Raw genomic sequence first — 24,188 nt, forward strand, 5'->3', positions numbered from 1 at the left:
GTGAATAGTTTTGGGACGGAAAGGAGAGAAGTAGACGCGGTCTGGTGACTCTCTTCTTTCACCACTTCTCGGAAGAAGTAGAAGGCTTTTCGATAGTGATAGCGCGATCTGAACATTTCCAAGCCTGTCTCATCATTACCCATTCAGAGAACTAGCGCAATTCTACCGTTTGAAAATTCTTCTCAAAGAGAGCTTCCCGCTTCGTTTCACGCTTTTGTCTTTCCCTGCCTTCTCTCCCGTAAGGTTTCCTTCTACCCCTGCTGCTTTCGCTTTATCCGTAGCGCCATCTGGAAGTTCTCGGGCTTGGACATCCCGACGAGGCAGCTCACTCGTGGAGCAGCCTATAAGTTCTGAACTTTGGTCGGTGACGATGGCAATGGGTCTCACATCGATGTATCCCGAAGAGCCCTTCTGACTGCTGACGTCTTGCATTTTATTCGTGCTGTCAGCTGTTTGAGCCGCGCTCCCCTGCACTCTGACGCTCAGCTTCTCGAGTTCTTCGGCATAATCCAGAACTTCTGCCCGTTGCGCAGCAGGAATCCACTCCACTTTCTCAAAAAAGTGCCGAATGGCCTCACTGACACTGCCTTGAAAATTAACTTCGTGTACGTGCGTGTCTATGTCCGCACCGTGCTCGACCAATAGTCTAACAATGTTTAGCCACGGTATTGAGACCTCCTGGGTACGTGGCACGCGCGGATGGCATAGGAAAGTATGCCAAGGACTGGATCTGTCGAATAATTCATTGGGATCGGCACCGTGCTCAAGGAGAGCCTTGACTATGGCTTCTTGAGTACCCTCGGGCTGCCATCCAGTGAAAAGTCCTGGGTTGCATGCGTAGTCGAGGTACGGTCGCCCTTTCTTGTTCGGCAATGTGTCGCCATGGGCTTCAAGTGTGCTCTGGACGTAGAGATTCAGACCATGGCGAATCGTGAGAGCCAGGAAATCGTCGTGCCAGTGTGTTGGCCTTATATACCCCTCATTTATCTTTATAGACTCGCACCAACTCGACGATTCCCAAGGTGTTTGTACTGAGTCTTCCAGTGGAGTTCGGATCATGCGAGGCCGACCAGTGTGATGTTCCATAACGTTATTGAGCTCGTTCAGTAATGCCACTTGCGCTTGGCCTGTCGACCGCTCCGCTTGTTTAGCGAAAGTCAGAGCCGCATTTACATGTGTCCGTTGCATAAGTAGGAAACGATCTCTGTCAACTTCCGCGGCTGGAAAACATTTCATTTGTACGACCAGAGATTGGAGAACTGAGACACTTGGCTCGAAAGACGTATGTGCTGTATGCGCCGAGATCTCGTCCCATATGTGTTTCTTTTGAATCCAATCTGCAACACTTCGATGGAGATAATCCACTCGGCGATCCACCCATATAAAGTCGAAACGTTGCTTGTGAGATCCATCGTAGGGCCGCTCTTTACCGTGCATAGAGAAGACACTGGAAAGCTCCACAAGGCCAGCGCAGCGACTCCTCAATCTTCCCTCAATCTCTTTATTGAACCTTTCCTGCTCCATTGGAGATGCTGGGAAGATTGGAACTCTTAGCACCTTCTCCACGTCTATTTCAGCAAAGTGCAGTACAGATGCAGTCTTCTCGCATCCGCCGGGCTCGGATGTGCTTGCCAGTTGCGCATGACCGTCCATGCACCGAAGTATCTGAAATATCTTCGAAGACTGGAATTTGTATTCTTTTGGAATCTGACGTAGCATACGCGTAAACAAATCGTCGAGGTCGCGAGGTATTGTCTTGAGCTTGTAATGCAGATCCTCGAGTGTGTCGAAATTTCGGAAACCTTCAAGTAGCAAGTCTACTGCGAGTTTGACCCAAAAGAATACCCCGGAAGAAGCGGACACAATCTCTGAGATAAGCGCTTCAACGCCACGAGCATCTTCCTCCGACAGGTCCGCAATTCTTCTATGGCGTCTGAGTCGGTCGTTGACAAATGTCTCGATGTCGATTCTGGTTAACTCGTGGAGACGCAGCTTGGGGTAGTCCGCGAAAGATGCTTCAAATGCCGACAGAGGTCTGCTTGAAAGTAAGACCTTGATATTCGGAGATTGTGAGGCTGTGATGAACATGTCGGCAAGATCTACGTATGACGCATCGGTAGGATCAAACTCATCTAAGCCATCTACAACCAAAATCACGTTCGCCACACCGACTGTCTGGGTCATCAACTTCCCAAGTGCACGACGAAGCTGAGGAAGCGTCGGTGAACCCCTCCAATTGATTTTTGGCTCCTCGTAACGGTCCGGGAAGAGCACGGGCGCCAGCGAAGGTTGCTGCTCCACTACTTTGAGCAAGAGAGTGCGGAGAAGACCCTCTTGGGATTTCTGCAGGTTCTCTCCTGAATTCCAGAAATAGTACGAAGCGATTATAAGTGGTATTTCGCCAGCCCAAAGCTCAAGAGCTGCTCTGAATCTATTGTCTTCTGCTAAGAACTTCACCAGTGTCGATTTACCCGAGCCCGCCTTGCCAGATATCCAATAGAGGCTTGAGTTACTGCGCAGCCAATCGTTGAGATTATCCCATGGAGCGTCTCTTTTGTTAGAACCATCGAAAATCCATTCAAATGTCGTCTCGTGCGCGGTTTTAATTGTGTCGTACCGGTCTTCTTGTATGGAAAAGCTCAGATAAAGCTTAATGTTGCGAAGAATGTCTTTTTCTATTTCTTTGCCAACGGCACCTTGAGGTCTAAGTTCCACAACTGGTTGTTGTGTTAACTGATCGAGCTTGGCCGAGATGTCGTTGTGCCTCTCAATTGCTGCAGCTTCTCTGGCGTCCTCTCGTTCCATAAACCTCGATGTTTGAGTCGCAAGAATATCAGCCAGATCCACTTTCCCTTGAAGAATCGACTCGACAATAGACTTGGTCGCATTGTCAAGAGACTGTAAGGATGCGTCCGCCTTCACTTCAACTCTGTCAACTTTTTCTATCATGGAGACGATGAGGTGAAATTGAACCTCTTCTCGAATACTGTCCATGCGTTTGACTGTTTCTTCGATTTTGCTCTTGTTCCAAATAGTGACGATTGCTTGCCTGAAGCTTCGAAATACCGTTCTTTCCCCTTTGTTGCGGATACGAAGTAGAATAATGATCAGCTCATCAACAATCTTCTGGAGTTCGGAAGCGAGATTTTCCAGTGCCTGGTCTCAAGTCATTTTTCATGGATACGGAAGATGTGTATGAGCTGCCATTAGGTTGTTCAGCTTACCTGGTTCTCAGCCGCAAGTGGGCCCGATACTGACAGGTCTGGGCGCGCAAATGTTTTGATCTTGTCGTTCAATGTACTCAGGTCATCGGCGACAAACATAAAGTCGGAATTGGAAAGCGTGGAGCCATTTTGGTACAGCTGATAGCCTGTTGACAACACATTTTTGGAGAAGTCCACGACTTGCAGAATGCTCGCCGCCAGCGCAAACGCAGTCGCCGGGTCCATAGCGGCTTGAGCAATGAGAAAAGAAGTGCAGTACTGAGCACTATATAATGTAATAGCTGTGGGCACCGAAATTCTTATTACGAGATCAGCTTCTCACTTAGCAGGTGGTTATGCAGCAAGGCTGTCCTGCGGGGCATCTGCAGGATGATCGGCCTGCTGCTGAATAAGTCACACCCCGGAGCTCACTCGTATCCTTAGCCGATCACGGACATGGCGCTGCGCCAAATACATGCACGATTGGGCCCTTACAAATATCATACTCATCTCAAAGGGTGCTTGGATGTAACTCTGGATATAACAGCCTCTGCGGCCCCCAAATTTCTAGATCACGTTTCGCGTGCCGTCTTTTGGTTCAACGACGCTGACGTGTTATTGTAAAATTTTCCGGAGCATCACCATTCGCGAATGTGGTCCTGTGCGTGCTCGAATACTACCATAAGTAAGTAGGCGTCCTTGACCACAAGCCATACCAAATAGTTCGACGTCACTATTCCTGCCGCACTCGTACATCTGTGTTACCCACTAGTTATAGGCTTACTTCGATACACGCACTTAGAGCGCCTTCGCTTCTCTTTGCTCTTTCTCTTCTTCAACGCCATGGTCCATGTAATGCCAACAGCACCATCAAGTCCATTGTCCTTACAAAGAACGAACCATGGATGCGCAGCAAATACAGTTCCCCAGCCCCTCCACCCCTGCTAACGGAAATCTATAGTGAACATGCATCGGAAGTCCAAGAAAAGGAAGCGGGAGATCATGACAAGCAGATGAACCACATACATATGTTGATCTTAAGCGCTTCATGGGTGAACTGCGGTAAAGGGGAGATGCGCATTGCGAATGCATGAGGCTTAAAGTCTAATGTCGAAATTATTATTTTAGATAGAGTGGGTGGAGTTTCATATATGTGGACTGATGTAGCGTCTCGAACGGTGCAATACATGCCGCCTGTCACTTGTCACCCACACCCTATGCCGCGCCGTGTAGTGCGGTCTTATCGTCTGGCCACTCCTGCTGCCTAGCAGATCTCAAAAAAACCGCGTCGCGTTTCTGCTCATGGAAATATCGACTAACACATCATCTGAAATCCATGATCATACCTAAGCCTCCCGAGACCTCATACCGCGCCTCCGCACTACTATACAGCTTCTTCTTTCAGCACAGCCGGATGCCTGACTTCGCCCACCCTCACCTTCCTCCAATCCTCATCGTATCCCTCCTCCACCTCGGGAAATGGTCCCAACGGCGTGATAGCCAGCGGATTCACATCCCCATGACTTTTCGTATAATTCTCCTTGATATGCTTGAAATCCGTGCTCTCCCTAAACCCCTCAACATTCCAGTACAAATTCTTATGCCAGTTATTCAGTGTCGGGTAATCATGTCGTATTGTCCCCAGATTCGTCTTGAAATGCTGCACGTACACAGTGTCGAAGCGGATGACGGTGGCGTACAGGCGCAGATCCAGCTCAGTCAGCTGCATGCCAAGGACGTACGGTCCGCCGATTGATGCGAGGAGGGCTTCTATCTTGTTGAGTGCCGCGAAAAGCGGGAGTACGCCAGCTTCATAGGCTTCCTGCGTGAGGGCGAAGCCGGCTTTGTAGACGCCGGCGTTGATGTAGGATTGCATCCAGGGGCCGATCTCATCAATCTTGGCACGGAGCGGCTCGGGGTAGAGATTGATTTTCTTAATCGCATCGTCGTCGCTAAAGAAAATGTCGAATGCGTTTGGGAGCCACCGCAGCATCTCTGCCGAGTCATTGTTGACGATCTTGCCGGCCTTCTTGTCCCAGAGCAGGGGCACGCTGTATTTCCCCTTGTAGTCTTTGTCGTCCCGGAAGTAGACTTCACTTAGGAATTTGCTGCCGAAAAGACTGTCGACGGTAGCGCCGGGGTACTCATCGTTGGAGGCAGGGAAGCGCCATCCGCCGCCGTCTTTGGGATATGGCCGTACAACATCTAGGGTAATGTAGGGAGTCAGGTGCTTGATGTGGCGGACAAGGTTAACTCGGTGAGCGAACGGACAGAAGAGGCCTGCACGATTGGAACGTCAGCTGGGTGATTGGCGATGCAATCACCGAGGTCCTTTGTCCATAGAAAGCGTTTGGTTGGATAAATATCCCTGATAGATCTGTGAAACATGCACACGTTGGAGACATAGAAACTTTCCGTACCAATGTAGAGATGATACCTATCCTTCTCAGGCGGAAACTCTCCGCCTTCTTCAATCTTTCCGTGCCATCCATCGTCAGTGCCGTACTTGTGAATATCTGATGCACCCATGCTATGATGTCTTGGAATTAGGAATTGGTTATGGGATGCATAAACCAGCTGTGTGGAAGCTTTAGAGCGTCTTAGGTGTTGCTACTCAGCCTTCGGGTGGCGTGATGATGTAGGGCGATGTAAGTGGGGGTGCCAGGGTCGGAGAAGCTCGTCCTCTCATTGGTCCGTCGACGGCTTCGCCGCCCTTGAGCAAGGAATAACTACGGCTCAATCTACAATGATCACATGGCCCCTGATATAAAACATCCCAAGAAATCATTCAATCTCACACACGTTATAACATTTGAAGTGCTACATACTACGACTCCGCGGTGACCATTTCTGTATGCAAGAATGTATCAAATGGTGTGTGCAAGTTCTTTCTCGATGTAGCAGACCTTGCGGTCTCATTCGATTGTTCTAGGCCAGGACGACCTCGACCTAGACGTTGATTCGGCTCAAAGACGGATCGTCCAGAAATAGTTCGAATGGGTTGTTGGTTCGGAGTGGGGTGGTGATTTCATGCCGAAGGCTGGAAGAGGGTACGATTGAGCCAATCGCTTAATTGCGCGCTCGCTAGACCATGGGAATGGATCAGGAAGACAAGACATAAGGCTCCGTGCAATGCTGGGTTTGATGTATGGGATGCTGAGATGCTGAAATAAGTAGGATGATCATGTTGGAAGAGGTTTTGGTCAGGGTGGCGGTCTGTGGCTGGCGAGATCTTGACTAGGGATAACAGGGAAGGCAACCCGTCGCATGACGCTCGGGGGCTAGGCGGGAAGCTTAGGATGAGACGAATCCCTCGACAAGAGACATGCCAATCAAGTATAGGATCGACTCGACGAGTAGCTGTTCGGCCAACAGGTACAGACGTCCAACCTCAGCCAGGGTAGAATGACAAAGGCAAAGTACAAGAACAAACAAGGACGAGAGAACAATAGCGGCCCACCCCGCATTGTCCGGAAGCTAGGCTCTACTGGCCTCTCTGCCACGTGAATCGCCAGGAGGCATGACGGGCGTATGATGGTGGTGATGGTGACAGCCAGGGTGGTCGCAACGGCGATGCTGCACAGCGGTGTTGGCTGGAGCATCGTCGTACTCGTCATCATAATAGTCCTCCTCTTGACCATCCAGCGGCTCGTTTTCTGGACGCCGATCGTAGTCACCAGGTGGAGGATTTTGATGGTTCTGGGCGTTGTTGGCGTTGTGCTGCGCCTTCTTGTTGACCTTTTTGCCCTTGCGACCTTTCATCCTGGCCTTCTCCAACAGCCTACGCTTCTCAGCCAGACGTTGGCGTTCCTTCCGATCCTTCATCTCGTATTGCCTAATAAGAGCCACTGGTGGTCTCCCAAAGATGTCCTCGTATTCGCAGAATTCGCAGATCCACGCTGGGTCAGGCGGGTTGTGGAAGTTTTGGTACTCTTGTTCAATCCGACGTTTACGAGCAGCGTAGGCGTACAGCTTCGCGGCGCTTCGGCGAGGCTTTCGTGGGGCCGGTGCTTGCTGGTCCGCCACTGCACCTGTGGAAGGCTTGCTCCGGCGGACCCCGCCGTTCATGTTGGGGCTAGTCTGCGTGCCTTGATTGTTCACAACGGGGTTGTCAGGACGTACAGGCGGTCGTGCGCGTGGACCGCTGCTGGGTGGGGGTGCACCTGCCGATGTAGGATATGCGCCAGGGGGTTGCGGGTAGCCGTTTTCCTGGCCCGGCCAAACCATATTCTTCGCCGAGTCGGAGCCGCACGTAAAGGTGAACTGTGTCTTGTTTGCACTCGGCTTGGCGGCTTCCTGCTGTAGCAGGCTCACGTTTTCGTTTCCGATGTGCGGTGGTGTTGCCTGTGCGTTGGCGATGGCGGTTGAGATGATACCTTGTTGATCTGAAGGTCCTAGAAATAAATAGTCAGCGCACGGACTCCCTGTAACAGACGCAATTTCCCGAAGTGAGATCCATACGTTTGCTGCTCGTTTTGGCATTGGCGATGTTTGTCGAGTTATGTAAAACACGCCGCTCCGACCGTCCAGATGATGTGCGGCCAAATCGCCCTCTGCCTGCGCCCGAGATGCCTGTGCCTGCGTTGTTGTGCTGCGGAGTCGAGGGAGCGGATGTGTAGTAATTTGCGGACACTTCCCTGCCATCGAGACCAGCGAGTTCATCGGGATGCGATATGCCCATGCTGGCCATTTCTGCGGACAGACTCGTGGGATGCGTGCTGGCACCGCCCATGTTGGGAATTTTTCGCTTCTTCTTGTTGTTTGTGTTCTCGAAAGACTCGTAGCCGTCCACCGAAGACGTTGTTGATCCGGGCTTGTGGTATGCGCTCACCGCGCCTGTCACTGGTCTGCCGGGCAGAGTTCGGCTGTAGTGGTAGCTCGGTGAAGAGGGCAGAGGCAGACCGTGCTCATCCGTGAAGCCCTCGTCATCCTCGTCGCTCTCCACCTCGGAATGGTTATGCCCGCAGTGACAGGTGTGGTGGTCGCTCGCGCCCTCCCTATTCAACGTCCTGCTCCGTTCACCGGTTGAGTACGGGAAGTTGAAAAGCGGGCCGGTCGACGGTGGGTTCGGCGGGTATATGATAGTGTCGGCCTGCTCGGGCGACATGCGATCGCGCAGGCGGCGTTTGGGGAGAGGCCGAATGGGCCGGTCGGGGTACATAGGGGACGCTGTGTCCGGGGACGAGCGCAGCGGCGAGGAGCGGTTCCACTCGTAGCCTACGAAGCGGAGGGGCAGTGTTAGATAGGCCGTTATCGACGATAGAATGCCCGCCGAGCGCATGCTGGGTGAAGGTGTCGAGGGAAAACAAAAAAAAAACAGGGACCTTCCCCATACTTACCAGCCGTCGCCGCTGCCATATTGGCAATCACCTCCGCTCCTGTCCAACAGCAACAAAGTCGCGAAGGCCGCCGCCACTTGCAAAAAGTCCAATGATGCTTCTATCCAGCCCAAGTTCTATGCACCGAATCAGCACAACTCAGCCACCGCAAATATTCACCGCAAGCTCCCTGATCCGATATGCGATCCGATATGCGACTGCTCGCGTGCCATGCTGGTCGGCGGGACGTGGAAGAGGTTGACGCACCTATTTTGGAGAGTATGGTGTGGGCCACAGACGGTGTCGGTACTGGTGGCAGGTTAGCGGAGTCTGGAAAGCCCCTCGCTTGCATGGCAGCTGGCTGACGGTGGATGCGCTGTGCCACGCACTCGGGATGCCTACCTGCTGCAGCCTGTCCAAACGGAATATCCCAGTATACCAGTCGCAGCGCGGGGTCTCGGTGGGAGAGCAGTCAAATGTCAAACCGCGCGATTACAGATCCACCGGGCGCCAAGAGCACACGCTGGCAGAATGAGGTGGCTCCGGGGTTGCCAAATCACCAATACTCCGGCAAATGGACCCCGCGTTTCGGAGAGTTCGCTTCTTGTACGTGGAAGATGTGCGCCGATGATATCAGAGAGGTAGTGGGAGGCTGCTGGGAGGGACTGGGTCTCTACGTTGACCTGCATGCACGTGTTGGCCTCGCTGTAAACCGTGCCAGGGGCGCTAATGTCAAAAGAGGATTGGTAATATCTCCTGGCTTCACGTCGACAATCCTACTCGCCACATTTCACATTTGTCTTCCCCTTTCCGAGGGCTCAGATCTGTCGGGAAACCTCAAGAATGCCCTCGAGCAGTACTGAAGCATATTCTTGCTCGCCTCCATAGCTTGTGGATACATGAAAAGCAGTGCGACTTCCAGAAAGATGCGATCACACCCATTGCGTCTCGAACAGTTTCGCCTCATCCAGTCCACGGGCCGCTCAAGCCCCTAAGGGTTTTGCAGACCGCCGGATCTGAGCCAGGCATATCACACAGAGTCACATCGCGCATGCGCGCGCATGCGAGAGATGTAAAGGAACTTGTACTGACCTCGTCGGGGTACATATGCAGTCACACATCGTTCGCGAGCACGCCACTTTGCGCAAAGTATCCAACAAAAGCTTACATCGCGCCAATTGACATTCTATATCACTTTGAACACATGCCTGACGTAGAAGTGCTTCTAAGACGTGTCTTGCCCAAGACTATATCAGCTCAGAGGACTTCAGTACCTTGATAGTCTTGGCAGTCTACTTCATCGTAATGCTGAGCAACTCATACTCCATGCTAGCTTCGAAACTCTCCTGTAGCTAATCCTTCTGATACGAAGATGATGGTTCCGTCCCCAGCCTGACGCTTACAAATGGATGCTGTCTGCCCAGGTACCTGCCTAGGCAGATTGCAAATCACGTGCACCAGGCTTTTCAGGGTTGCGCTTACCCCGCGTGTAACATGCAGCCAACGTCCCTGGCAACCTCCAGCTCCGAGCTCTCCACATCTTGTTGCCAATGTCATCTCACCATGGACCATTCTCGCGATCCGTGCCCATGGGTAGCCCTTAATGACTTCGGTGGAGCGTTCTGCATGGGCGTACGTCTAGCTATCGTCTGCGTCGGCCAATTACGTCATTGACGTGCTAACGATTCATACCTCTAGGCCGTGGGTGGAGCCATCTGGCACGGTGTCAAGGGATTCCGGTAAGTGTAATGTAGCATCCGAGGATTGTTTCAGCATACTGAGAATTTGTAGCAACTCACCGTACGGCGAGCGGCGCATCGGCGCAGTCACAGCCATCAAGGCACGCGCACCTGTCCTTGGCGGCAACTTCGGCGTATGGGGCGGCTTGTTCTCCACATTTGACTGTGCCGTGAAAGGCATCAGGTGTGGAATGCACATTGGCTGGAAATTAACGACGCGAACTGACGGCCGATATAGGAAGAAGGAAGACCCGTGGAACGGGATTCTCGGAGGCTTCTGCACGGGTGCCGCCCTCGCTGTTCGAGGTGGTGCGAAGGCTATGAGGAACAACGCTATAGCGTGCGGTGTGCTCATTGGGGTTATTGAGGGCGTTGGAATCATGTTCGGGCGGATGATGGCGGAGAACACAAGGCTAGAGGCTCCTCCGCCTCCACCTCAGCAGCAACAGGCGGCAATTGCTTGATCGGCGCTGAAGAGCTGCGCATGTAACGCATAATGGCTTGATTTGGGAACGGCGTTTGGGTCATGAGATCACAGGATTGCATAACGCTGGCCGGTTCGTCATGAATTTGTCTGATGGACACAGATATAATACACACAAGCATGACAGTGCATGTGATGACTGGCAAATGTCGTTACTCGCTGCTCCAGTCAGGTCGCATATCACGCCTTCAATTCGCAAACGTGCCAGAGTGTTCCTCTTAGCATGGAGGTAATGTATCCCACCACCAAGATTTGTCGAGTTCTCGTAATCATTTTGTGCTTCGTTTCATGGAAGACGAGAACAAACACGTATGTTCAGTCCAATTTCAAGAGTTTAGAAACATCAAAAGGGGATATGATTTTACTGCGGGGAGAAGGGCACTAGAGTGATGATCATATTATTGAGTTGTTCATCGTTCTTATGATTTCAATGTTATTGAGAAATACCTCTGTGGTTTGTGTAGCGGATACGTGAAACCCCTGACAACGTACTGTCAGGATGGTAGTCCACTGTTAGTACGCTCAAAAGCGTTTACGTGTGTCAATCAAATCGATACTGAATTTACCCTAGACATGTTTACGTTCGCCTTTACTTATGTGTGAGTGAAGAGTGTGTAGGCGGAGTCATGACACGCTGGTCAACATGTAGATTACGATCCACTGAAGTCAATTATCCTGTTCTACACCCAACTATCACGATGGTATCCTGTGTGCATTCTTGGCCCCATTTGGTCCTGCTTGCTCCCACAGGTCCACGACGTGAATAATCTACACCCTTCCTTGCGTGCCCCTATCGCATTGCGAACTAATTGCCTGTCTTACCGTGAAAACAGGCGGGAGGTTGAATCTGCTTCCGCCTTCACCTATCAAGTCCAATCTAGCTCAGTTTTGACCCAGCAACCAAAAGTCCTCGCTCTTGCCACTTACTCTACGCCATCGCAGGACATATAAAATCCGCCGACTCCTTCGCATTCTTTAGACCAAACTCACGACACTTTCGGCACATCGACTCGCGACAATGAACCAGCCGCACGACGTTGAAATCATCCTCAGCCATGACCGCAAGTATCCTTTCCACGCAAGCACGCTCGCGCGAAGCAGCGTGTTCTTCGCGAGCATGCTCACGGAAACGAGTGCCGCGAGGCTGAGCACGAAGGCGAAGAACGCCGGCGTCACAAAGCGCTGGCTCATAGAGCTCATAGAGATGCCTAGCGCCCAGTACCCTGCTGGTCAGCTGGAGCTCATCGTCAGTGTACATGCTATGTTACCCGCGGCTAACTATTCAAGCGTCGGCGCTCACGATGTTGTTTGAGAACTGACATGTTTTCCAGGAACTCAATTCAAATGGCGGGCGAGCTGACGGCTGGGCTGGCCGCGTCCTGAACGAGAACGGACGAGTGCCAACCAAGATCTTCAAGTACTGGGAGCGTGTCCTATACGCCTTTTACGGCACAGAGATCCGCATTGCCGACGATGATATGGGCGCCGCGCTCGTGGACTGCATTGGCCTGATCGAAGTCGCGGAATACCTGGGCTGCGTGAACTTGATCGGTAGGTTTCAGTTGTCCCATCCCGAGATAATGCAGCGCTATCAGTACCGGCAGGCTGATGCCCCATCATCGCAGGCAAGCCAGTAGAAGTTGCACTCCTCAAGCACGGTCAAGTTCTCTTCCGCTCCATCCAGGCGAACCCACAAGGATGGGCAAACATGAGCTTCCGCATTCGCTCCGAGCTCATCTTCCGCGAGTCCATCATCCATCTCGCTGGCAATTGGAACACTTGGAAGAGGAATCGCACCACGTTGCAGGGGCTGACGAAGACGCCGGAGGCTAGGCGACTAGCTGAGAAGTACCACCGTCGTCTCCTCGAGCGATCGCGTGCCTTGGAGAACAAGCTGGCCTCACACTATCCCCCCAAGATTGCGGCACCGAAGGAAGACCTCCCTGTCAAGGTAATGCTACTCCATCCATGATGATGGCCGCATTAGCTAACCCGAGACAGCGCGAAGAGTATGCAAAGGATATCCTCATTTGGATGGCCCTCTGCTGGTTCCGTCAATGGCTTGCGCACAAGATCATTGCGAACAAAGGCTACAACGCCGACGATGGGGGCTTTTCACTCTACGAGGCCATCGGCGCAGGCGGTGACGCATACATGGACAAGGCCGTCCTCTCGCAGTTCCACGCCATGTTCCCCATCACCAAGAAGGCGCTCAACGTCATCGAGAACCACGTGTGCGAGATCAAGGAGCTGATGCAGAGCTGGGTCGTCAAATCGGGCTTGCTGAAGAGCAACTGCCAGCTCAACATTGAGCAGTTTCCCGTTAGCTACATCACGTGCACGGAGTTTGAGCGCGCGGATTTCCCGTGGCTGGAGGATGAGCAGCCAGCTCCGCCGGTGAGGAAGGGGAAGCGGCCGGGTGGAAATGACATCGCGCAGCGGAATCTGGAGGCGGCCAAGCGCCACCAGCAGCATCAGGAGGTGAATTTCGGCGAAGAGGATGGGGTCATTGACGAGGAGGACGAGGAGGAAGAGCCCATGCGCGCCCCGAAGCGTGGCCGGATCCAGCAGTAGTTGTTGGCGATTCCCTGGTCAGCTTTGTTCTGGCGTATGCTATGGCACAATCTGCGTTGCTAAGATATACCCGGCTGGATCTTCACTTGGAACCTTTTGCAGACCTCGGGCGTTGGAACGATGTGGCGTTGAAGAAAAAGTTGACTATGTACAATACAGCCTGACAGTACTCCGACCTCGTACTCAGGTCCTCATGTGTCTGAATCCATCCACCCATGCATTGTGATATCTCTCTGGTCTTGTTATACCCAGCTCTCGCCCTCGTCCTTTCTTCACTCCCAATTACTCATCCTCGAACCCACTCGGCCGCGGTCTCGGTCCCTTGGGTACTGCGCCTGATTAGTATGTCGTTCCCTGGCCTCGATCCCACCATCCACGTACTCGGATATGTCTGCGGCACCTTTGCGATCCTCTCGTAGCCCAGGTACTTCCTGGTCGGCACAGCCACAGCGATGATTCCGGGGCCAGCGAGGCCAATGCAGATGGAGTAGAAGTAGGCGGGCTTGTTGATGGAGGCCCAACGGAGGTAGCGGAAGGGCTCCTTGAAGAAGAAGGGAGCGGTAGACATATTGGCCTGTTTGCGCATCAGCGTCACTATGTACCTCCCAAGTAACCGATTGTGTACTCACCGTCTGTGTCCCGCGCAAATGGTGCAGTCGCAATGGCTCGACGTTCACTACACAGGTGCAGTGATGGGGTCGAAGCTTAGCTTGCGGGCGGAGCGCGGAGAAACGCAGGCGCCGACTCTTGGCAAAGCATACGTCTCCAATTGCGCTCCCGCCGCGTAACGCAGCTGCTCAAGCTTCCCCTCCGTCACAACGCAGACATGAGGTGGCTATTTTCTTGTATGCTGCTGGCCCTGCTGGGTGCGGTGCAGGCGCTGAGCTCCTCCGGCCAGAGACTGCTGGTTATTCTCGAGGAGGAGGGCGAACGGGAGAAGTACAGTGTGCTGCTTGAGGATCTGTCGAGTATGTTGCACCTTTTCTGCTTGGATTGCGAGTTTGAGGGCTGAGAGAGGTTGCGTGGTGCTTCTGGAGCTGTTGTTTCGGCATTGGGACTGGGAGACCAATTCGAATTGCAGCTCTTGAACCGCTATCTTGCTCGAACTCAAAGCGTATTCCGGAGCTCGCAGTGCTTCCTTACTACCAGGCAACTTGCTAATCAAATCAACAGGTCGAGGCTTCCATACGACTGTTCAGTCTCCGAAATCAGACAAACTCTCGCTCTTCCGACATGGTGCACGCGCGTACGACCACGTTATCCTTCTCCCCGCCAAATCGAAAGGCCTCGGTCCCGCCCTCACTGCGAACCAATTCCTCGATTTCATGAACAACGAAGGAAATGTCATTGTTGCGCTTTCCAGCGACCACGCGACACCTTCGTCCGTCCAGTCGCTGCTACTCGAGCTCGATATCCACGTTCCGTCGGACAAGGGCGCTTTGGTCGTTGATCACTTCAACTACGACTCTACCTCCGCGGCGGACAAGCACGATGTTCTCCTGCTGCCATTCCCGAAGGCGATCAGGCCCGATGTCAAGAACTACTTCGCCGGCGAGGGGCTCATCGCGGTCCCCCGCGCAGTGGGTCAGACACTTGGGAACGAATCGCCGCTTATCTTGCCCGTTCTCCGCGCTCCGAGCACCGCATACAGCTACAACCCCAAGGACGAGGCTGATGTCGTCGAGGATCCATTTGCGACCGGCGAGCAGCTGAACATTGTGTCGTCGCTGCAGGCCCACAACTCTGCGCGCCTGACTGTCATTGGCTCTGCCGAATTGCTGCAGAATAAGTGGTTCGCGGAGAAGGCTACGCTCAACGGCCAGGCAGTCAAGACCGCGAACCGCGATTTCGCGCAGAAGGTCACTGCCTGGACGTTCAAGGAGACTGGTGTCTTGAAGATCGGCAAGCTGCTGCACTACAACAACGAGAGCGCCAGCAAGAAGCTGAACACCAGCGTTGCTGTCCCAGAGCACAACCCCAAGATCTACCGCATCAAGGAGGACGTCGTGAGTCTCCCGTTACATTCATACTTTCCTGAATCCACACTGACCCGCCTAGGCTTTCCAAATCGAAGTCTCCGAGTACGAAAACGACCACCTCGTCCCCTTCCTCCCCGCCGAAAACGACGCCCTCCAGCTCGAATTCAGCATGCTCTCCCCCTTCCATCGCCTCAATCTCACCCCTCTCTCCCAAACTGCCAATGCGACCATCTTCGGTGTCTCCTTCCGCACCCCTGACCAACACGGCATTTTCAACTTCCGCATCAACTTCCGCCGCCCGTTCCTCACCAACCTCGATGAGAAGAGGCAGGTTACCGTGCGCCACTTTGCGCACGACGAGTGGCCGAGGAGTTGGCAGATCAGCGGGGCCTGGGTGTGGATTGGCGGTATTTGGGTCACGGTTGTGGCGTGGGTGGGCTTTGTAGCGTTGTGGTTGTATAGTGCGCCGACAACGAACAGCGCGAAGAAGACGCAGTAGACGGTATATGTAAAAGGATGGAACATGATGTTCGGGGAAGGTGTGAAGGTATGAACGAAAGGAGAGGATGAGATGAGCGAGGATAGCAAGAATCTCAAGAGGACATGCGATGCTCTAAGGCGAAAGATGTATATTACAAGGAGTTTTGAAGGATGGAAATATCAAAAGCGCAAGCGCATGTTAGAGCGACCAAAGATTTCACGTGTCGAACCCATATGCCACGGCTTTTGGCGATGCGTTTGGTGGTACAATGTGATCAAGCAGCGTCTCGTCACAAACGTCACTGATCTACAGGTCATTGGATATAGTAGTGCTCCATCAACACCGCCGCCCCAGCCAAACCAACAAAAACTCCGCTTCCCAGCCCGAGAACCCTCCCATCCTCACCACTCAAAACCTCACCCCTCTGTCCCTAACCATTCGATGCATATCAAGCACCATGTTCTCCCTCCTCTCCAGCCTCTGCCTCGACTCCGTCTCCTCCACGCCCAAACCCCTCAACATCATCTCACTCACCGCCTTCGCCGCCAGCTAAATCTGCGGCATCCCATGCCCCATATACCCACTCATAATGAACACATTGCTCCGTCCCCGTACCTGCTCCACCCGCGGCAGCAAATCAGCCAAGTACCCCGTGACGCCCGACCAAAGCTCCCCTATCTCCGCGCCGCTATCTCCCTACCCCCGAAAATGGCGTTGCATGTACCCGTCGAAGTAGCTTCTCCCGCTCTCGAAAACCCGGCTGTAGTCGATATTGCCGTACCAGGAGGTTCGGTCAGCGAGGTAGGTGCACCGCGCGCCGCCGACGATGATGCTGCCGTCTATGAGAGGGATCAGGTAGTCGGAAGTCCCAGTCGTTGAATCGCAAGGCATATGAATTGACCAGCAAGGGTGGGGATGTGGAAGGGGAAGGGGGTGTGATGATGCGCGCGCAGATGGTCCTATAAGGGATTATCTTATCCGAGTACTCGGGGAGGAGGGCGGCGGTGTAGGCGTTGGTAGCCATTATGACAGTGTGTGCACGAATCGGTCCACGAGGTGTTTTCACGGCCCATGACCCTTCGGGAAGCTGTAAGGAGGGGATTTCGAGTGCGGGGGTGTGCTTTTGGAGATTGACGTTTGGGTGGGATACCGCGGCGGTGAACATCTGGTGGATCAGTTTGTACGGCTAGAGATGCGCTGCGGTGTATTTGTATGCGCCTTTTGCGCCATGCACGCCGGATATCTAAGTTCATATTAGAAACGCGCAAGAAAACCTCGGGTGTACACAAGTGAGATGGGATCCATACCATCTCGGCCTCCTTCCCATGGGTATAGAATGCAGTCTTCGCCACGCCGCCCCCACTTTTGATGAAATCGATGTGCGGTCGTTCGACTTTGACAACGCGGTACCCTAGTCGTCAGACAGATTGCAGGACCGCAGGTGGCACAGCGTTGGGCTCTGCTGCCTCAGCGCCATTGAGTGTCTCGTTTCCGCTGTGGTGAAAGCTGTGGTCGCCAAATACATCATGATGTGTCTGCTGGTGGCTGGTCTCTACACGAGACTCCCGCTCATGCTGAACTGGACAAGCAAGAGGATTTCCTTTCCGGACCAGAAGTGCTCGGTGGTAAATGCGTGGGTGAATTGCTGCGGGCATTTGGCTGTTATCTATGGAAGTTATCTTTGGCCGAGCGGGAATGCACCGCAGCACTTGTTGGTCTTTGCGACGCTGATGGCGACATGTGCATTAGGCGCCCTCCTGGCCGTGGCGGGTCCGTACTTGTTCAGGTTGTTGCCCAACGAACCAGCAACTAAGACGGAAAGGGACATATGGGCGCTGCAGGAATGATAGAAACGGAAATGTCTTTTGGAAATGATCGATCTCCTGAGCCGCAATACGTAAAGCGTGTTTATAATTATGAACATCGCTGAATTTAAACAGACGAGGGAAGCTACTACGTCGTAGAGTCAGAGGATTTCGCAATAGATGAAACCCCTTGCATTCCAAAGATGAAATCCAGAAAGATCCTCAACGCCGCGACCAATCATCCAGCCAACCAATTCCAGGTTGTAAACCAATCTAGCGGGTCAGAGTGACATGTGGAAGCTGAGTGGTCGAAGTGGAATCTGGGTGTCTTTCTGACAGCCTCACTGCACGATCCATTGACATTGGCAAGCACTATCAGAAACGCCTGCTTGCTGCTTGGTTTTCTTATCAATAGAGGAGGCGTAGACGGACGTCGCGTCAGTTGTGCTGAGAAAGTATCGTGGTGCATCGCTTTTGCGGAGAGCTCCCCGTTCCGACACTTTTTGCTGTTCACAATAGGCACGTGTTCCGTTCTGAATCCATTGTTCGAAGATTTGTATCACAAAGGGAAAAGCTGGCAACGAAGACGTCTCGGTAGTATTATTCGCTCCTTGCGTGGAATTGGTCGCTGTACCTGCGCGTTGGGACGCATAGACGAACACTTCCATGATGGTATTGTTAAAATAGCAGACCCAGGGGCTATCGTTAGGTGATATCTTCCCACTCGTCTCTCGTTCGGCTTCATGTTGAGGTTGGCCGTGAAATGACAACTCATCATTTGCCAGTAGCACAATGCGATCGTATGATGCTTGAAAATGCCATATCACTTCATCGTCAGAGTCGTTCATAGGATAGATTGGATCGAATTCAGCTGAAATGGTCGGTGGAAATTGCTGTCCATAACTGCTCGTGCCCGTCCCACTCGTCTTTTGAATAGTCAGTTCCAGCTGCGACAGTGGACGTTCTGAGGAAGAGACAGAAATATGCAATTTCGCTTGTGAGGTGCATGGCCATGAATCGGCGTCATCGCTGTCAGAAAGGCAAGCAGAACTCTGCTGGCGAGGGGTGCTGAGGTTCAGACTGAAAGTATCTAAGGGGATGGAAGGACTAGAGGGCCGAATTGGCGAAGTCGCTACATCTGAAGACTGCTCACTGGGTTCCCTTGCAGATACTTTAGCAACAGTATAGCATTTTCTCCAAGAACTTGACTTACCGCTTGGCCAGGCGTGGTTTGACTGACAACAGGCCGAGACAAATCGTCAACAAGAGACCGAGTTGCACCTGAGACGCGCGGTCAGCGTGGAAGTGGTCGGAATTTTTCGCGTTGGACTATTTACACATAACAATACAGCAATGCGCTGTTTTACTGGTAGTCGATACCACTTGCGTTTGACTAACACTTTCCAGGCAGCGTTTGGAAGCGGTGGTAGAGGCTTCGAACGCCTGTTCCAGTCGGTGAGTGTCGCGTAGAGCACCTCTTTCTCTGGAGTATCCGGGGAAACAGTTTTGCCGCAGGAGGTGTTGCACCGCTCGATCGGAACTACCTCGAGTCCGTACCCTACACAATTGTCCGCCCGATGGGTCACCGGTGCCTTTTCAAGCACTGTATCATCGAGTACTGGAAATAATGTGAGGATGCTCGGTACAGCTGGCGTTGGGGTTGTCTTTGATGAGCGGCCAGGAAATCGCATAGATTCCAAAGTTGTACAAGATCAGCGCTCGGTGTGTTCGTTCGATGTGATCGTGGGCTGGTCGGCAATGTTGAAACTAAGAAGGCTATCTCGACGCGTATTTGAATACTACAGTATACCTTCAGGGGGTGACTGGTACATCTCAACGCGAGACTGTGAGACGTTCTAGGCCCGCTGTGCCTCCCAACGATGAAAGGGGCGGTACAAACCGAGCGTATCATGTTTGTGCATACTGCGGTATCGCCTTCGAATGCGATTGCGATTACGTTCACTATACTCACTGTGCCGTGTGATGAGAGTTAGCGAGCTCTACATTTCCCCGACAAGGCTGGGGCCCTCGATATTGATTGGCTTTGACTCTCTCTTGTCGTGGAGGTGGAACGTGCGTGCCGCCACCCATCGCAGTGGCGGAATTCCTATTGGGTCGTTCAGCCGCATATGCTTATGGAACTGATAGGAGGTTCGCGTTAATGTGAACCTCGAAGCCGTGACAGTTGTCGAGAGGCTCCGGCTAAGAAGCGACGCCACCGCTTCGGTAGCCAAATCACTTTGCGCAGAGCGCTTCTAGAGAGACTCGATGTCAAGGCTAAGACATGGGGCTACATGCTGTCCGGTACAGTCGTTGGAGAAGATTGAGCGCGAAAAGCCGAGAGGAATGCACTCAAGTAGCAGCGTCTAAGTAAGGTGAACGTGTCAAGGACATGGGCCACGCCCGACACAGAGGTTTCAAGCAGCACTTTGGTGCTGGAATAATCTCAGAGACCTGATATATATCTCATGGGTATGTCATTCGCGATGCAAATTGCGAAGTCGCATGAAATAGCAGGCGCTGAAGCGCATCGTCACGGCAACTGTTCGCGGGAAGGAGGCTAGTTAGTAAGCCAAGAAGCACTCTGTATGACGTCTGACGTTCGCATCAATCTTTCTCCATCGCATCCCAGATCGCTGTATAGTCCCTTTGCAGGCTGAATAATTGTCTCATGATGTCTGATCCTCTTTTAGCGTCATGTTCGATCTGGACTACGCGCGATCGGCTGCAACGACATAGCCTACCGACGATGCATGCATAGCCCCCTGCATCGTTGCGCAACATCAGTTCAGCCCAACTTGTGACAACTTCGAAGGCGCAGTATGATCTACCTTATCGTCGCCCAATAGTCATGATGCGCTCCAAAATCGAGGCGACCATGACACCACGAGCGTGACAGCTCGCCCGCTAGAATTGACTGGAGGCCTAACTCTCTATCGCTTTGCGGGACGTGGCCCCCAATTCTCTGACTGTACGGTATGAGGGTTCCGACGTGATAGGATCTGCACCTTCGTAGATGTCCCCTCTAACAGCCACCTTCGCATGTTCTTTGCAGTGAACTCACAGGCAACGACACGAACGAAAGTTGCCACATCAACGTCTCCCTCCCGCTTGCTGAACTTTAGAGGGGAATTTCCGTCACATGCGAAGCTGCTCAGACTGCTCAGACTGCTCAGACCACTTCCGCATCGTTTCTACAAGTATAACGCTGACTACTCGAAGAGATACTTCCTCTAATTCCGATCAAAGGCTCGAGAGCAATCCATGGGCGAGGTGCATGCCTCGACCAAGTCCGAAATAGAGAGCTGTCCCCGTTCCACTCCATTTGGTGATTTTGGGATTCATGGAAAGATTTATGGATGGCTTGCATGCGTACCAATTTCACTGTGTGGTTCGCGGGGTAGGCGTCCTAAATTTGGGTTTCCGCCATCACTAGTATGCTGACGACCCTGAACGACCGACCAACAGCTGAACTCTCCAACTTGACTAAACGTGCTGAGATAATCGACCATCAGCCCGATGAGCCAACTATAAATGCATGTCTGGCGCGCTCGACTGGCAACATGTTCTGGAGACAAAGAGATTACCTTTCCAGAGATTGGCAGACCTTCTCATTCGCAAGCTCGTTCCTCCAGTGCCAGTATACAGAAATTCTTGACACAATGGACACATCCGCAAGCAAGGGGACCTTTTGGTTCATGTTCGTTTCCAACTTTTGTCTCTCCGCTCTTTCAATTACAAATTTGGGTCTAATCAGCTCGATGGTGGGCTTCATCCTTCACCAGAAAAGTATGTGACGTGGGAGACTACAACAACAGTCAAACTGATATTTGTTGACAGACGAAATCGTCACGTATCAAGTGAACTGGCCAGAAGAAACTGTACAGCTCGTCACACATCCGGCAAACTTATGGACTGATCAAGGCCATATGTCGAACGGTGTGGCTGGCTACGGATTCTTCCTGGGCCTCATCGCAATGTATGTGGCATGTCGTCAAAGACACCGGGCGGGAAAGGTGCGTTAGGCATCTGGCATCTTCATCCCTCCCTAACGGCAATTGCAGCCTCCTTCAAAGACTCTGGTCGCAGTGTTTGTCCTGCAGCTACTCTCGGTGCTCTTCACGCTCTCCGCCATCATCTTCGTCTTTATCGTCACCAACGAGACGAAGCACCAGCACATTCTGGAATCGGTCGCGCGCTCAAATGTTCCCTACCCCGAGCACTGGTGGACTCCCGAGAACTGGTACAAAGCTGTGCTGGAACTGCCGCTGGCTTCGGAGCAGCATCGCAGTAGCATCAGCTCAGCTGTCACGCATATGGTCGCCTGGAAGTGGATCCTTATCCCCATCTTTTTACTCGATGTATTGACTTTTGTGATTACGACGGTGGAGATGATCAGGCAGCGGAGGATCCCAAGCCGCCAAAGCATCCATTCTGTTGAGGAAAAGTGATGAGGAGTAGCACGACGTATAATATGCTCGACGATCCAAAGGCATGTCGGCGGTCAGCGACGAGCTTTTGAAGTTACTACGATTGGGACGGCCATCCGCGATGGAACGGCCGTAGCTGGGTCGAACCTCGGTGCGCTCTGTGCCTGCTTCGCCATTTGAACCTAGCGATTAGTTTTATTTCGCAAGTGTCGAGGACCTGTTTTAGTCAAACGCGGGCTCAAAAGTGAATAGTAATGTAGTGCTGTACCTAAAGCTTCTTGTGCACCAGACTTTCATCGTGAGCACGCCGACATCGCAAGGGACCCGCATTCACATGCGGCGCACCCCTGGGCAACTCGTAGCTGGAGGATATTCACATCACGCGCGCCTTCGTGAATCATGCTGGAAGTGCATGGGTACTTTCGAAGGCCTTGTGACAGAAATGCTCTCACGATCGTGTTTCTTTGAATGCATCCTCGTTGATTCGCGCGTGCTATACCTGTTGGCGTCTGAACTCGCTGGAACTCCAGGCGCCTCCTCGATGCAGTCTTTGTCCAGAGCAATCACGACACTTGACACCTTCATACTGCAAAAAAGTAGAGCATCTGTCTCATCATACGAAGCTCAGCACAAGCTTCACAAGCTCCACAAGCTCAGCAGGCATCGCACCCTTGCGTGACATCCCACTCCGGACACTAAGCGAGGAAGCACCAACGAGCCTCGGAGCGGGACCTCAACATCGAAAAAGTTGCCCGCCATAGCGCCCGCCGACGCCCAACCCTCACCGCCTCCTCACGTGCGGTCCTCGCTCGGCCTGCCGCGCTCCACCTGCACTGCAAACCAGATCGCACAACCCTCTCGAATGCTACGGCCGACCACATAGCACCCCGCGATTGCACACACCGCACGACCACCCGCCATGAGCTGGCTCCTCTACACCATGGCCGCCCCGCCGATCCTCATCGTCTTCTTGCGCGCGCTGTCGTTCGTCCTGCCCGGGAAACTGGCGCAGCTAGCCTCGTTCGCGGCATTCTTCATCACCAGCATGATCATGATGAGCATGTGCGCCATGTACGGCGTGTTCGCGAGCATACTCCTGCGGGCCGTGGGGTACGGAGGGCTGAGCCAGTGGACCGTCGCGAGAGCGTTCAAGTGGAGCATGTGGTTGATCACTGGGGTTACCTTCAAGGTGACGAACAGCGGCGGGGAGGAAGCGCTGTTGACGCGACCGGCTGTGTTCTTGGGCAACCACCAGAGGTAAGTGCTGTCTCATGGATGCGCCCAACATCAGCGAGCTCGCAGACTAACACGGCGCAGCGAACTCGATGTCCTCATGCTCGGCTGCACGTTCCCCAAGTACACCTCTGTGACTGCAAAGAAGTCGTTGAAATGGGCGCCCTTCCTCGGCTGGTTCAGTACGACTCCCCCTCCCTCTCCCCACCCTACACCCAACTGACCCACTCACCACAGTGGCCCTCTCCAAAACCGTCTTCATCGACCGCGCCAACCGCACCACCGCCCGCGCCGCCTTCGACTCCGCCGCCCACACCATGCGCACCCAGCGCCAATCCGTCTTCATCTTCCCGGAGGGCACACGTTCGTACGCCGAACAGCCCGAACTCTTGCCCTTCAAGAAGGGCGCCTTTCACCTCGCCATCCAGGCCGGTGTTCCCATTGTCCCCATCGTCGTCGCAAACTACGCGCACGTTCTCAACGTCAAGAAGCGCGAGTTCAATCCAGGCGTCGTGGACGTTAGCGTGCTCCCGCCGATTAGTACCAAGGGCATGACCGCGGAAAATGTGGATGCGCTGATGAAGAAGACGAGGGATGCTATGCTTGAGGAGCTGGTGAGGCTGAGCCATGTTAGTGGGACGGGGAACGGCGTGCCGCTGCCGAGGACGTCGGGGCGGGACGAGCAGGGCGAACTTAGAAGGCGGAATTGAGTGTTGAGTTGGTTGCATCCGAGGCATGCAAGGCATTGGCGTCCGGGGCGTTCTTATGGCATATATCCACGCGGCGGGCAGGCGGGCGGGCAGGCGCTGCATCGTGCATCCTTTTTGGTTTCGCTTTGGCGAGCCAACAGGCTGCTCAAGCCATTTTTACTCTTCCTGGAATATTTGCATGTATTCCTTGACCTGTGTATCATGAACCGCAAAGGTACCGCTGCACGATGAG

The 24,188-nt window shown here is 53.1% G+C and overlaps 11 protein-coding genes across 11 annotated transcripts; 6 read left to right on the forward strand and 5 right to left on the reverse strand.

The window, feature by feature from the left end:
• Positions 1-1,734: 1,734 nt before the first annotated feature.
• On the reverse strand, positions 1,735-3,539 carry CC84DRAFT_1125114 (uncharacterized protein; the record flags this gene model as incomplete). The annotated part of the gene is made up of 2 exons (XM_018175711.1): positions 3,225-3,539; positions 1,735-3,156 (listed from the first exon to the last, which is right to left on the reverse strand). Coding segments are annotated over exons 1-2 (1,647 nt in total), but the record flags the coding sequence as incomplete, so codon positions are not given.
• Positions 3,540-4,395: 856 nt separating this feature from the next.
• On the reverse strand, positions 4,396-5,802 carry CC84DRAFT_1166781 (glutathione S-transferase-like protein). The gene is made up of 2 exons (XM_018179048.1): positions 5,624-5,802; positions 4,396-5,483 (listed from the first exon to the last, which is right to left on the reverse strand). The coding sequence occupies exons 1-2, from the start codon at positions 5,730-5,732 to the stop codon at positions 4,588-4,590; spliced, it is 1,005 nt and encodes a 334-aa protein (XP_018033373.1). The 5' UTR covers positions 5,733-5,802; the 3' UTR covers positions 4,396-4,587.
• Positions 5,803-6,680: 878 nt separating this feature from the next.
• On the reverse strand, positions 6,681-8,484 carry CC84DRAFT_1096850 (uncharacterized protein; the record flags this gene model as incomplete). The annotated part of the gene is made up of 2 exons (XM_018174686.1): positions 6,681-7,597; positions 7,665-8,484. 2 exons carry the CDS (start codon positions 8,482-8,484, stop codon positions 6,681-6,683), a joined length of 1,737 nt encoding a protein of 578 aa, XP_018033374.1.
• A 204-nt stretch (positions 8,485-8,688) lies between these two features.
• On the forward strand, positions 8,689-9,908 carry CC84DRAFT_939555 (uncharacterized protein). Its single transcript, XM_018187935.1, has 2 exons — positions 8,689-9,210; positions 9,261-9,908. Exons 1-2 carry the CDS (start codon positions 8,893-8,895, stop codon positions 9,798-9,800), a joined length of 858 nt encoding a protein of 285 aa, XP_018033375.1. The 5' UTR covers positions 8,689-8,892; the 3' UTR covers positions 9,801-9,908.
• Positions 9,909-10,084: 176 nt separating this feature from the next.
• On the forward strand, positions 10,085-10,697 carry CC84DRAFT_1060061 (putative mitochondrial inner membrane translocase subunit; the record flags this gene model as incomplete). Its single annotated transcript, XM_018173577.1, has 4 exons — positions 10,085-10,153; positions 10,220-10,260; positions 10,313-10,444; positions 10,499-10,697. Coding segments are annotated over 4 exons (441 nt in total), but the record flags the coding sequence as incomplete, so codon positions are not given.
• A 1,059-nt stretch (positions 10,698-11,756) lies between these two features.
• CC84DRAFT_1125126 (uncharacterized protein) lies at positions 11,757-13,792 on the forward strand. Its single transcript, XM_018175712.1, has 4 exons — positions 11,757-11,990; positions 12,076-12,295; positions 12,370-12,695; positions 12,746-13,792. The coding sequence occupies exons 1-4, from the start codon at positions 11,763-11,765 to the stop codon at positions 13,316-13,318; spliced, it is 1,347 nt and encodes a 448-aa protein (XP_018033377.1). The 5' UTR covers positions 11,757-11,762; the 3' UTR covers positions 13,319-13,792.
• Positions 13,601-13,886, reverse strand: CC84DRAFT_1097530 (uncharacterized protein; the record flags this gene model as incomplete). Its single annotated transcript, XM_018174717.1, has 2 exons — positions 13,601-13,647; positions 13,700-13,886. 2 exons carry the CDS (start codon positions 13,884-13,886, stop codon positions 13,601-13,603), a joined length of 234 nt encoding a protein of 77 aa, XP_018033378.1.
• Positions 13,887-14,144: 258 nt separating this feature from the next.
• CC84DRAFT_1261660 (Dolichyl-diphosphooligosaccharide-protein glycosyltransferase 48kDa subunit) lies at positions 14,145-15,881 on the forward strand (the record flags this gene model as incomplete). Its single annotated transcript, XM_018185084.1, has 3 exons — positions 14,145-14,286; positions 14,492-15,324; positions 15,377-15,881. 3 exons carry the CDS (start codon positions 14,145-14,147, stop codon positions 15,794-15,796), a joined length of 1,395 nt encoding a protein of 464 aa, XP_018033379.1. The 3' UTR covers positions 15,797-15,881.
• Positions 15,882-17,661: 1,780 nt separating this feature from the next.
• On the reverse strand, positions 17,662-19,274 carry CC84DRAFT_1207791 (uncharacterized protein; the record flags this gene model as incomplete). Its single annotated transcript, XM_018182121.1, has 3 exons — positions 17,662-18,744; positions 18,797-18,912; positions 18,951-19,274. 3 exons carry the CDS (start codon positions 19,272-19,274, stop codon positions 17,925-17,927), a joined length of 1,260 nt encoding a protein of 419 aa, XP_018033380.1. The 3' UTR covers positions 17,662-17,924.
• A 1,998-nt stretch (positions 19,275-21,272) lies between these two features.
• CC84DRAFT_1063533 (uncharacterized protein) lies at positions 21,273-21,992 on the forward strand (the record flags this gene model as incomplete). Its single annotated transcript, XM_018173611.1, has 3 exons — positions 21,273-21,372; positions 21,424-21,599; positions 21,648-21,992. Coding segments are annotated over 3 exons (621 nt in total), but the record flags the coding sequence as incomplete, so codon positions are not given.
• Positions 21,993-22,859: 867 nt separating this feature from the next.
• On the forward strand, positions 22,860-24,148 carry CC84DRAFT_952260 (acyltransferase-domain-containing protein). Its single transcript, XM_018187940.1, has 3 exons — positions 22,860-23,270; positions 23,331-23,428; positions 23,484-24,148. Exons 1-3 carry the CDS (start codon positions 22,933-22,935, stop codon positions 23,954-23,956), a joined length of 909 nt encoding a protein of 302 aa, XP_018033382.1. The 5' UTR covers positions 22,860-22,932; the 3' UTR covers positions 23,957-24,148.
• Positions 24,149-24,188: the final 40 nt, after the last annotated feature.

The sequence above is a fragment of the Paraphaeosphaeria sporulosa genome (genome assembly GCF_001642045.1).
Source record: "Paraphaeosphaeria sporulosa strain AP3s5-JAC2a unplaced genomic scaffold CC84scaffold_8, whole genome shotgun sequence".
Taxonomy (NCBI): Eukaryota; Fungi; Ascomycota; class Dothideomycetes; order Pleosporales; family Didymosphaeriaceae; genus Paraphaeosphaeria; species Paraphaeosphaeria sporulosa.

What these genes read in the sequence shown, in the direction of transcription:
- CC84DRAFT_1166781 (XM_018179048.1), bottom strand. Translation starts at nt 5,732, where the DNA reads ATGGGTGCATCAGATATTCACAAGTACGGCACTGACGATGGATGGCAC. An exon ending in TAGGTATCATCTCTACATTG is followed by an intron (nt 5,484 to 5,623) that starts GTACGGAAAGTT and finishes CCAATCGTGCAG; the next exon opens with GCCTCTTCTGTCCGTTCGCT.
- CC84DRAFT_939555 (XM_018187935.1), top strand. Translation starts at nt 8,893, where the DNA reads ATGCGCTGTGCCACGCACTCGGGATGCCTACCTGCTGCAGCCTGTCCA. An exon ending in GTCTCTACGTTGACCTGCAT is followed by an intron (nt 9,211 to 9,260) that starts GCACGTGTTGGC and finishes TAATGTCAAAAG; the next exon opens with AGGATTGGTAATATCTCCTG.
- CC84DRAFT_1125126 (XM_018175712.1), top strand. Translation starts at nt 11,763, where the DNA reads ATGAACCAGCCGCACGACGTTGAAATCATCCTCAGCCATGACCGCAAG. An exon ending in CTGGTCAGCTGGAGCTCATC is followed by an intron (nt 11,991 to 12,075) that starts GTCAGTGTACAT and finishes CATGTTTTCCAG; the next exon opens with GAACTCAATTCAAATGGCGG. An exon ending in GGGCTGCGTGAACTTGATCG is followed by an intron (nt 12,296 to 12,369) that starts GTAGGTTTCAGT and finishes CCATCATCGCAG; the next exon opens with GCAAGCCAGTAGAAGTTGCA.
- CC84DRAFT_952260 (XM_018187940.1), top strand. Translation starts at nt 22,933, where the DNA reads ATGAGCTGGCTCCTCTACACCATGGCCGCCCCGCCGATCCTCATCGTC. An exon ending in TTCTTGGGCAACCACCAGAG is followed by an intron (nt 23,271 to 23,330) that starts GTAAGTGCTGTC and finishes AACACGGCGCAG; the next exon opens with CGAACTCGATGTCCTCATGC. An exon ending in GCCCTTCCTCGGCTGGTTCA is followed by an intron (nt 23,429 to 23,483) that starts GTACGACTCCCC and finishes CACTCACCACAG; the next exon opens with TGGCCCTCTCCAAAACCGTC.